This window comes from Ictidomys tridecemlineatus, chromosome 11, assembly GCF_052094955.1.
Source record: "Ictidomys tridecemlineatus isolate mIctTri1 chromosome 11, mIctTri1.hap1, whole genome shotgun sequence".
NCBI lineage: Eukaryota > Metazoa > Chordata > Mammalia > Rodentia > Sciuridae > Ictidomys > Ictidomys tridecemlineatus.
The window spans coordinates 80,312,649-80,325,426 of record NC_135487.1 but is presented as its reverse complement, the minus strand read 5'-3'; the positions used below and the strand labels follow the sequence as shown (position 1 = coordinate 80,325,426).

Sequence of the window (12,778 nt, the reverse complement as noted above, 5' to 3'; positions counted from 1 at the left end):
ATTTACAACTATATAAGCGAGAGAGTCCAGAGTCCATTAGAAAAGGTCTCATTGCCTGGACAATCACATAGATTCAGAAAGCAAGTTCCAGCAGCTGAAAGTCACCAAGTTCATTTGACACCTGATCTTTATTTTACAGCCTGCCACTGGCTCCCTTCCTCAGGCTTACATTGTTTCCCTTTGCAGATTCTGAAGGCCAGAGCATACTTTGGTAATTCAGAATGATTTTTAGCTTTCATTTCAGTTTTAGTACATCGCACCAACTATCGCATTGGGTTTCACCTTATTTTATTGCAGCACTATAGCAAAAATTAGTTTTGCTTTAAGGGAAACCATTTAAATACATTATCTAAATCCACATTATGTTAAAAATTATTACATAAAGTTTTTCATATAGAGAATACTTAAGTCTCACAATATTATTGCAGAACTCACTAGAACAGTTACAAATAAAGAGGGTACCAGTGCCTGTATTTAAGAATTCATTTGAATAAAAAATATAGAGGTACAATTTTAAAAATACCTTTGCGAAAGTAACTAATACAATAGAACAAATGTGTGGTACATTTACTGGTGATTAACACATTAGTAATACTTTTGAGATTACATTTTTAAAGGGGTCTTCTTCCTTCTGCAGAATGTGTGTTTATGGTGGCAGCTTTAATGTTGCTTCCTGCTGTGCGGTTCAATAGAGTATGTTTTTAGGTGGTTGGTTGAGGGTTTTTTCCTTATGTATGTCGATGGAGATAAGTGTTTTAATTACTTTTTTAATGTCTGTGCTTTTGTATTTTTCTCCTCTCTTCCCTTTTATTTCCTGCTGTTGAGATTACTGCCTCATCTCCACAGCAGGTGGCTGTTGCAAATTTGTTTTCTTTGTAAGCCTGGTAGATTTATTTTGTAATATAACTGTTCCTTTTAGTATTTTATTATTAATGATTTCTTTACTTTGGAATATAGTATACTTACACAGTCCTAAATAGTAATTTCCTAGCACCATCTAAGAACTTCAGTCATTAAGAGAAAACCTTTGCCTGAGGCCTATTGTTTGCGTAGTAGCTTACCCTCACTTCACAATGTGGGGGTTAAAATTTAAGGAAATTGTTTTGTAGAAAAAGCCAAATGAGAGAGAAAGAGAGAGAAGGAAAAAAAAAGAAGGGTGGGAAATAAAAGATAAAAGGCCCAGGAGACAAAGCACACTTTAATAAATAACACCAAAAATCAAAGGACTAAGTATAATTTTGTGGCAGATATCTAAATTACATTAAAGTATCTATTCTAGGAAAAGGATTTTTAATAGACCTAATGTTTATGTTAAAATTAAATTTTAATTATTAAAATAACTATGCTAGTTATAAGAAAATTAGAATGCTACAAATGTATAAAGAAAAAAAATACTTCATTTTTTATTTTTTCCCAAAGAGTTAGTTTATTTGATTATCTCATATGTTCTATAGATAAAACTAAAGTGAGATCAATCCTGAGTATAGAAATAATTTGTCAGAAAAGTAAAATAGACTCATATTCAATTTATTTCATATGTATCTGTACTTGTAAATACTTTGCTGTGTTATTATGTTTATATCTTTTTTTATACCTATATGTACAAAGTCACATTGTTATGATAGAATTTCTGTATATTTTCTACATGAAGTATGAAAGCTAATTGAAATACATTTGTTCTTAACTTTATAAAAATAATCACCTTTGGCTATTTTATTCTCTGCTCCAGTGCTTTGTACATTTCTCTGTTTTTTAAAATATAATACAAAACCAAGTCTTTAGTTCAGCATCTATAAGATTTTTTAAATTGTATAAGAAGCTCAGTACTCCACTTGATTCTGGACTTAATTATTGGTACATGTTTCTGTACAGAAATACCTTGTGTAATGGGAAAAAATTATGGGTTTGAAGTGGTAACTCCATTAATAATGTTTTTCTAAAAGTCTTTATCCTGTTATGCTCTAACCAATTGTGTGATATGCACAATTAATGTGTGTGGCCACATTGAGAGAAAGAGACTAGCCAGAAGTTCCATGAAACAGATGTTTAATAGGGATTTGAAAAATCAATGAAATGAATATTATTGTGATGCATGGTGATCTAATTTCATATGTGTCATATTGAATCACTTCATTATTTTGAATTCAGTCTGAACACTCAGAACCATATTACAATAGGGTGTCAAGGAGAAGACAAGTTTTATTGAAAAAGAAATCACAATACAGCAATATTGATCTGTTCTCTTTCTAATCAATATATGGATCCTAGAATGATAACCCATATGGCACATTGTCATTTGGAAGAAAAATATAAATCCTTTAAGTCATATAAGTGTTTCATATGTGACTGTGAAAAATTTTGTATTCTTTCATGGAATTGTGGAACATGTATGCCCTTAAAAGGATTGTTTTACTTCCATGTTGTAATCCCAACTTGAGTTTGATATATGAATCTTTCCTAATACATGTATAAATATATGTTCATTTATTTATAATTTTACAGTTATATTTGAACATCTTATACAGCCATCCTAATGGTTTGTTGTTAATTGCAATATTGTTTGTGTTTGCTTTGAGAAGCAATTAAGATCTTAGTAGAACAGAGGTCATTAGAGGCTAGGAAGGTTTAAAGGTAGGAACAGAGAGAAGTTGAATAGCAGATCCTAAAATATAGCTAGGGGAATTGTTTCTCATGTTCTGTATCATAGTAGTATAAGTATGGCCTACAATTTATTATACATTTAGATTAAGTAGAGGAGATGAGATGATGTTGAATATCCCTAATTGAAAGGATAGTACTTAATAATTTAAAAAAAGAAAAGAAAAAAAGAAAGGATAATACTTGAAGAAACAGAAATGCCAGTTACACCAATTTGATCATTGCACATTGAATTCTGATACTTTATTCCATCAATAAATACAAATATTGTATGATTATTCAAAAAGAAAATAAAGAAAGTGATAAACCCAACCTGATCTTTTATTAAATTGGGATCCCTCTCACCACAAAGCCATGAAAAGCTAATTTCGGCTTTACTATAAATTACTGCAAATTCTGAACCTGCTTGGAATGCCTGCCCATGCCTTGAACTCACCCATGCCTGGCTCTCTGACCAGATAGCAGCCCTCTCTGAAACTTTAGTGACACCTCATAAATATTGGCCTTCCCTGGCCAGACAACGACCCTCTCTGAGGCTCTAATGGTCTTCATAAATTCTGATGTTGGGGCCAGCAAAAAATGTAAACTACCATTAGTGTAATGCTTGTCAGAGTTCTGTTATCTGTAACCCCCCTTTTGTGTAACTTTCTGGGCTATAAAGCTGGGCTGTAGGAAAGCTGGGACTGCTGTCTTGTTCCTGCCGTTTTGGGAGGAAAAGGCAGTCCGGCCGGTCGAAATAATAAGCTTGCTTTAATTTGATTTTAATTGGAGTCAGTTGTCTTTTCTTGCGTCCTGGTCTAACAAAAGTAAGATCTTGGGTCCAAGAATATTTTGAAATATGAAAAAAAGTATGACATTTCCTATCAGCTATATTTTGCTGTTTTCATCTAGTCAACTTGAGAGTAGTCATGTAATCTGTGGTGTTTTGTCTGTCTACTAAAATCTTACTGAACTTCTTCCCATGTGAAGTATGGAGAACTGATGAGGCTGTGGAGAGCACTCAGTACTGGAGCACCAGCCATCTCTGTCAGCTGTAGTCTTGTGCCAGAATCCTGAGGCAGTTTCTCAGTGGTCTGTGCTGTCTCCTCCTCTGTGGGATTTGTGAGGCAGTCTCTACAGACAGGTCTCTCTAATGACTGTCTTTCCCATGATGGCTTAGCTGTCATTCAAGTGGAAGCCTTCAAGAACAAGAGGCCACATAAATGCTTGCTCAATTCAATTAACACTGAATAAATGACCCAGTGAAATAATAGAAGCAGACATTATGGAATCTGAGTAATTCTTATACATGTCCTACCACAGCTGTGAAGGCTAATCCTTAAAAGCTTATTCTTCCTTTATTCCTTCTAGATATAATATGTAATAGAATATTTAATATCTTGTTAATGTTAATTGAAGTTCTGTAAAACTTGATGTGAGCACAAGGAAATAGTTTACTATGTGCAGTGCTGTTATTTATTCTGTAGTTGCTCCAGAGGGAGGTGCTTTGGAAACAAAGCAGGGATACATTTTTCAAAGAATATCAAATATTGAAAAATAACCAACAGATACCCAAGGGGAATGCACTTAAGAATGAAAACATTTCAGAAAGGAGTTTTGCTAGAGAAAATAATTGCACACAAAAATGCAGCCAAGAGATGAAGCCAATCTTTTTTCTACCACTAGATTGGAATCTGGTAGCAGACACAGTCTGTGCCTAACAGTGAAACTGAACACATGGATGAGGAATGATTAATTTGGATTTCACTAGTTTTGTAGAATCACATTATAATAAGTCTTAGTTACAACCATACATGAAGAGGTAACATTTTGAAGTTAAAACATAAGTTGTACAGCTATCTAGATCATCCAGATTAGAAATTGTTCTGGGGCCCTCAGCAAGGTTATTTAATTTCTATATGCCTCAATTTCCTCATATTTAAAATGGGGATCTAATGACATTAGTTGTGTTATAGAGGTATTTTGAGAATTCAAATGAGTTAGTGTGTATGAATTTGTACCTATCAGGCATGTGAAGTTGAGCTTATTGGTTACTAATGTTAAAGAAAACATTCTGTAATGCAAACAGGATTTTCTTTCCTTCTTTTTTGGAGAGCTTGACAATTACCATTTCTCAATAAGTCTTAAGAGGAGGTTCCTTTGTATAAGTACATGCTGAAACACCAAAAACTTCAGTAACTATTTTAAGAGAATAAAAATTCTACCTAGCCTTTTTGAAAGACAAAGAACACCACACATTTATAGTGTGAGCTGTTTTGTTTGTGAAATCGTTGTCAATTCTTCTTTATTCACAAGCTCACTTCTTCCCACTGAAAGGTGAATTAAAAAGTCATTTAAGTGTCATTTTGAAATCATTCTAGTATAGACATATACCTTATTTATTAATATGCCACCTACTCTCAGGGAAGTCTATGTTTGATAGATGGGTATTTGTAAGTTTCATTATCTTTCACATTTCACTTCAGGTTGCTTCATTTTTCTTTCTTTGTAGAACTTTATTTAAATTTACTAAGGTTTAATACTTTACTTTGATTTAAGCTTTATTGTTTTCTTGTCATGGGATGTGACATTTTAAAGAATTGATAAACTACAGAATAAATAAAGCTACCTTACTAGCTAATGATTATTTAGCCTTCCTTGTGTTCAGGTCTCAATTACTTATATTTACATATACTCATATACATACCTATAAGTATATACACATATATAACATTAATTAAATATGTATGAATTGTACTTATAAACACACATATGTATATATTTCTCCTTAAATCTCACATCTGTGACAGAATTATAATGATTATATTTTGAAATTTTAAAAGTATAATTATAAAGTTATTATCTCCTTAGAGATAATAATTCATTTATGAAAGTACATGAAGTAGTAAGAGAGGGAAGAGATTAAGGAACTCAAGTTTAGCATTCTCTGGAAAAACAGAGACAGTAGGATTGATGGATAGATGGATAGATGAATGGATAGATAGATATGACTTCTTTGAGAGAATTGTCTAATGGAATTATGAGAGATTAAAAGCTCAAAACTCTGTGGTAAACCACAAAACTGGATACTCTTATATAGGAGCTGATGTTACAGTCTTGAAACAGAATTTATTTCTTAGGGAAATCTCAGTTTTATTTTTAAGCCTTTTTGACTGATTAGACAAGGCCCTCCTAATTATTGAGATAGTATTTCATTAAAGTTGATGGACTATAGATTTTAAACATATCTAAAAAGGCCTCCATAGCAACATCTAGATTACTATTTGATTGAGTAACTGAGTACTACAGCTTTGTCAGACTGACAAAACCAACTCCACAGGAGAGCAGGCAAATGGGAGAGGAAGGTTGCATTCCAAAGTTTGTCTGGTGACAGAGACACTGCTCCTGATTACCCCACAGAATCATAGATAGTCGTTCACTAAAGTTTCCATGAGGAGAGCTTCCAATGTAGTGTCCTAGGGCACAAAGAATGACCTCTTAGGAAGGTGGGAGGGAAGGGTTCCATAGAATTTAGGTCTCTTTGAGTGAGAGAAACAAACGTGGTGTGTGGCTAAGCAGGCTGCAGGGATAACATAACCATAATGAGCCTGTCCAGTTACTGGCTCATTTTTCCTCCATTAAATCAACATCCATAGGTCCGAAACATCTAACCAGTGTCCTTTTAATCATTCATGGTTAGAATCTGACCCAGTAAATGTTAAATCCATTATAGTGACATATGCCTGATAGAGTGAAATTAATAGGAAACTCAGGAGTACTTCTCAGGGTCTTGATACAAGTGAAAAAAAAATACATTTGATCAATGCATTTTTCTTGGGAAATAATCACTGCGTGAGAGAAAAAAGTCATTTTCTGGTTCCAGTGATATATTTAATGAGGATATATTGCAGTTCTCCAGATAACAGTTATTTTGGAGGTGGGCGTAGAAAATAATTACAGATGTAACGCTCCCTCTCTGCTGTAACTGTGACTAGTTGTGTGTGTGAGATGCCACTTACATTCTCTGTGCCTTATTTTTGATCTTCCTTGTAGGGTTTTGCTTATCACATCATCTTGAAATTGTATAGCACTTGAGGTTATTTTTCTTTTTCCTTGGTACTTTTACATGAAGTGTATAGAAAGTATGTCATCTCTGTAGTGAAGTAAGTAGAGGTGGGAGATTTAGATACTCACATCTTAATACGTAGCATATGTACATGTTGGCTTGACTAATCAAGTGTACCCTTTTGACTAATCAAGTATAGCTTAAGCTATATTCATGTTTTAATACCTTTCGAGATAAATGATTTTGTCATTAGTGAGTCTTCAAGTACATATTCCACTATTTTTAAACTCTCTTTCACCCAGGTTTTCAAAAATAATGATATCCATCTCTACACCTTTGAATAATAATGTGTGTGTTTCCAGTAGACCTAAGGAATATCACTTTATGTTGGAAAATGAAGAAAGTCTTATCTTTATTTCATATATACAGAAACCAAGGCAAGGCAAGTCACATGACTTATCTGACCTTCCCAGATAATTAAAGAAATATTTAAAACAAAACAACTTAAAGTAATCTAGAAAAACATCTTTTGAGGGAAGAAATGGAGAGATGTTAGGGAAAAAAAATGTTTGGTGTGATTTGAAGAGACAGCAGTGGTTTATACCTGGTTACACACACACAAGAACCTTTCGCTTTGGATCAGTTATAGCACCTTCCTCATCTTACATGACCAAAGTCATCCTTAGGCCTTATTACTCTGTGTCCACCAGCAACTACATTTAATTATAAAATGAGCTTTCCCTCTCTAAAATAAGCCATTAGTAGTATGAGTTTTGGACAATTTTATTAAACTAAACTGTGTTTCCCCAAGTCTATGGAATTGAAGTATTTTCCCACTTCTGTAACATGGAGTGATTGTGGTGATATTTGCATTGTTTATATTTTGAAAGCAATTTGAGTCTGCTATCATTTGATTTTAAAAATTTTAGTAACGTATGTATTTGACAAATGCATGCTGTAGAAAACTCATAAAATAAATTAAAAAATTGAATTCCATAATTCCATCATCATAAGTAATCACTATTCAGATTACATAGTTTATACATTTGTTTTTTACAAAATATGAATTATAGTGTATACAGTTTTCTCTTCTAATTTTTTAAATATATATATTTTCGTTGTTGATAGGCCTTTATTTCACTCATTTATTTATATGTGGTGCTGAGAATCGAACCTAGTGCCCCACAAATGCTAGGCAATCACTCTGCTACTGAGCCACAACCCCAGCCTCTCTGTTTCAGTGATATATTTTGAACTATAATTTGTATCATATTCTCAAATATTCATATTAATAATGGTTTTGGGTTTTGTTGACTTTCTTTTTAAAAATAAAACTTATCTACTCATTAAGTTGAAATTCTAATATTCTCTCATCTCATTTTCTTTTTAAATTCTTTTTATATATTAAACCATATTTACATATAATTATGTTTTCTTAGAATATATTCGAAATTATTTTCTAGAAAATGAGTACCAATGTATATTTATACCAAAAGAGTATGAGATGATCTCTTTGTACCCTTAGTGTAAAGTTTGAAAATCTTTTACTTTTTATTAAGGAAATCATAGCTGCTTTTAAAATTTATATTTCTTTAATGTCTAATAGAGTTTAATATTTTCATTGCTTAAGATCTGTTTATATATTTGTCCTCTCAGTTTCATCATACTTTATATATTTGGTAGAAAATTAATGTGTTGTTAATAATGAAAAACTTTTATGAATATCAATGATATTTTATTTGTTAACATACTTTTTATTAATCATTTGCCTTTTAATTTTTTTATAAAATTTTTGAAATGCAGGTAGGAATGACTGAATTTTTATGGTTAGAATACATATTTTTCTTTTGGGCTTTTTTTCTTCCAATTATTTCTTAGAATGATCTAATTTATTTAGGAATTATATAAATATGTATGCACAGTTTTATTTAGCTTTTGTTATGTATTTTCAAAACTCTTAGTACTTTGATATATCTTAAACTCAGTTTGATTTATGACATGAGAAATTATCATAACCTGACTTTCCCAATACTATAGATAATATGTATATGTGTACATATACCAACACAGTATCCATTGGTATATGCACATAGGTAAATTGAATTAATGCTTTGTTTTATATTAAAGCTATAATCTAGAGTCCATTAGATTGTGTTATGCACATTTTTATGTTGATTTGTTTATGAACTTTTTTCTCTGAGAACAACATCATTTCAATGATAATAGTCTTTTTCTTTCTTTTATTGTTTCTTTTAATATATGGTTGCAAAAGTCACTGCTAATGATATTTTATAAACTTTATTAATTAGGTTTGCCAGAACCCAATAAAGATCACATCTTCGAAGGCCTTACACAGGACCAGGGGTTTTACACATCCAAAGACTTTTTGCCTCTTGTAGCCAAAGGCAGTAAACCAGGTATGACATATTGTTTATTATTCTTGACATTGTCTGTATTGTTTTAAGTATCATAAATTTATATTGAATCTGAGCTTGGTAGAAAATTGTTTAGATCTCAGATAGACCCTTGAATATATAGTACTTGCATAAAGTTTAAAGCCTGATACTATTGTGTGCCAGAATTATCTATTTTTCTATTCTTTCAGGAAAACACTAAAATAAGGACTTTTTGTTGTATGATGTATACATCTAAATTGCATCACAAAAATTATTCAAAGTGAAAAGGCCTTAACAAACATTGAAAGATATGGAGAGAGCTTTAGTTGGAGGACTTTTAAAAAATAGGATGTATCTTAACATCTATGAAAGTAAAAGTGTCAAAGCCTCTTCTTGAACTTTTATAATTTTACAAAGTTAAAGCTAAACATTTTGACAGACTCCCTTTCCCTTCACACATTCCAAGAACAGCTTGAGGTGAGACCATGCTTTGCTCTGGCTCCACTATACTTATTGTCTTGTTGATAAAAAGCTGAAGAATTTTCTCCAGAACCACATGATCTCAATCCATTAAACATATATTTGAAGAAGTCTGAGCAACAGACTTCTGAGCTATTCCTTCATCTAATTACTTGTGGAAATGATAGGAACTTGTACCTTTCTCTCAACATTTAAAAAGGCAAGAAACTTCTATATTAAATAATTATGGGGAAGTTTACATCTAAAGATGTGCCCCATCTCCACTTTCTTCCTCCTCTAAAGAACTGTATGCTTGTGTGTCTGCAACCCTTTCATAGTAGGATCAGAGTACACCAAGCATATACTTGAGAATTACCTACTGCCAATTGTCTAATCCCAAACACAAAGTCTTCCAAACACAATGATTGTACTTATTGAGATTACAGGCTTATTCTATCTGTAGTGCCATTTCAAAAATTATAGTAATTTATCTATTATCAATTTTATTTAATCTGATAATATGGTGATAGCCAATTGAGAACACCTGCACATTTCTTTTTTATAAGTATCTTCTTATGGATATCAAATCTTTATACACATGCTCTGGAGAAATGGACACTTAGTCTTATTTCTTTTAGTTTTACAGACAAAACAGACAAAAGCAGTAAAGGGGGATAGTTTTATTTTAGCTATTTCAATAAAATATTTCTCAGAAACTCTTCAGTTACACAAATGGCTCTTATTCAACATGTTAATCTTAAAAGATATTAAACGTACTCTATATCAGAGCTCTAGGTTAGAAATTGTATAAGATAATACATAGAGTAATTTAATGAAATGCTAAAAATTATTAACCCAAATTACAAGGATCATTTTTTCTTCAAACAGAAAATTTTTAATGCAAAGCTAAAAATATTTATCAGGACTCTGATAAAGAGAGTTTTAATTGATCCATTACAGTTTATTATGACCTGAACTCTTCAAAATGTATTGTTGCAGTCCTTCTAGAAGGAAAAAAGGAGCTAAAGGTACTGACTATAAAATTACACATATGAGCATATTTTTAAAATGAGAATAAAACTGTCTTTCAATGAAGCAGAATAATTTGATAGTGACACTCCATCGTGGAAAACTGCAAGATGCAATTTTACACTGCTTTGAGTACAAGTATCTTTTGAGCTGTCATGCAGAAATGGTTTCTCTACTTGAAAATGGGGTTTTCCTTTCATCATTCAGGAATGTGCGCCTGTCACTCTCCATTGCCATCGATACAGGGAGCCGTGATTGTACTCGGAGCTGGAGACACTGCCTTTGACTGTGCAACATCCGCTTTACGTTGTGGAGCCCGCCGCGTGTTCATCGTCTTCAGAAAAGGCTTTGTTAATATAAGAGCTGTCCCGGAGGAGGTAAAATGGAACCATCAGGAAATATGGTGTTGTAATCCAGCAGATTTTTGGAAATGAAAATGTTAATATGCATTCTTCCAATCTCAATAATTAGACTGGTCCTGCTTTTTCTAATTCAGGCATTCCAAAGGAAATGCATAATACTGATTTGGATAAAATGAGAAATTTATATTTCTCACAATACAAGTGCTTCTTTTCATCAATGTTGATATCCTTGGAACATATTCTATTTACCTAGTAACAGTGAAATGTGCTAAGTCTTTCATATCCTGAAAAAATATTTTTTTATCATAATATGTATGGATATTAGAAGAATGTGGTAATTAGAAATATTTGGGACTTTCCAAAAGCTACATTTACAAGCTTCATTCAAACACACATGCACACATGCACATGTACACACACACACACACACACACACACATTCGTCAGCTCATTCTGCTGTGAAGCAAACAGAATGAGATTTCTGTGTATTTTTTTTAAATGGCTCTAATGTGAGCACTATTCATTTAATAGTTAACTTTCAAAAAATGACATATATTTAAAATCACTTCATTCTGACAGGTGACTGGTGACTAGTCTTGGGTGAGGCATCAGCCTGTTACATGTACTGTGCACCTCTCAAATTTTAATGGTATTAGAGAAAGATAATGCTTTGTAAAGGATATTAGTTCTGAGAACAAGAACCAAATGTATTTATAGAAAGATAAATTACTCATTTTATTCAAATCAGTTATGAATTTGATTTGCTTTAGAATGCCTGAACATGCTTGGAGTTTCTATACTAGGCAAGAATTATAACCATAGTCAATAGGTGATTTGTCACATGTAGATTAATCACATTAGAAAATAATCTCACTAAATTATCAGAGTCACCACTGGTTCATAGTTGAGTTTTATTTTATTTTATTAATTTTATTTTTATTTTTTTAAATACATGACCATGGCATGCATTACAATTCTTATTACATATATAGAGCACGATTTTTCGTATCTTTGTTTATAAAGTATATTCATGCCAATTCATTTATTTATACATGTACTTTTTTTGCATTACAATTCTTATTGCACATATATACCACAATTCTTCATATCTCTGTATATACAGTATGTTGACACCCAATTTATGTCTTCATACGTATACTTTGGATAATGATGTGTTTAAATGTCACTTTTCTTCTTGGTTTTTCCCCCATCTAATTTGCCCTTTTACACTTAAAAAAAAATGAAACATGGTCTCCTGATCATAGGAATTGTTTTAGAGTAAACTCTTAGTCATTAAATAGTATAGTCTTATCATTTACAGATAAGAAAACAGCTACCATTAAATTAAGGAATTTTCCACAGTTAAAAGAGGACAGGAGGACAAGAGCTAATTTTATTCATCTTCATGCATGCCACAGAATCTGGCAAATAATAACTGTGAAATATGTTTCAAGCTAAATATTTTGAATCTTGTTCATCTGATTCCTATATCAGGAAAGTTCTCATTACCAAAGGCTTACCCTTGAGGGTCTGAAGTGGAAGATAAACCAGAATGGCAAAACTTACTTCACACTATGTATCATCATCATCTATGAGCAAGGGAAACTAGAAATTAAAGGTGGCTACGTCTTCCAACTAAAGTAAAAACAGGAAAAAAAATGATCAGATAATTACTTAAGAGTGTAGATATGGTTAATTATTTATTCATTTATTAATTCTATACTGATTGTCCACCTATTTTATACTAGGCATTATTCTAGACAATTTGAATGTAGCAGTAAATAAATCAGATAGAATCTCATGCCATCATGGAATAGGTTCTTGGTGAG

The 12,778-nt window shown here is 32.0% G+C and overlaps 1 protein-coding gene across 1 annotated transcript in view; it reads left to right on the top strand.

Moving 5' to 3' along the window:
• Dpyd (dihydropyrimidine dehydrogenase) overlaps positions 1 to 12,778 on the top strand; it is a 778,600-nt gene that overhangs the window by 303,877 nt on the left and 461,945 nt on the right. The window contains exons 9-10 of the mRNA XM_078026796.1: positions 9,013 to 9,120; positions 10,795 to 10,964. Coding sequence (XP_077882922.1) covers positions 9,013 to 9,120; positions 10,795 to 10,964 — 278 coding nt within the window. The remainder of the gene's footprint in view (positions 1 to 9,012; positions 9,121 to 10,794; positions 10,965 to 12,778) is intronic.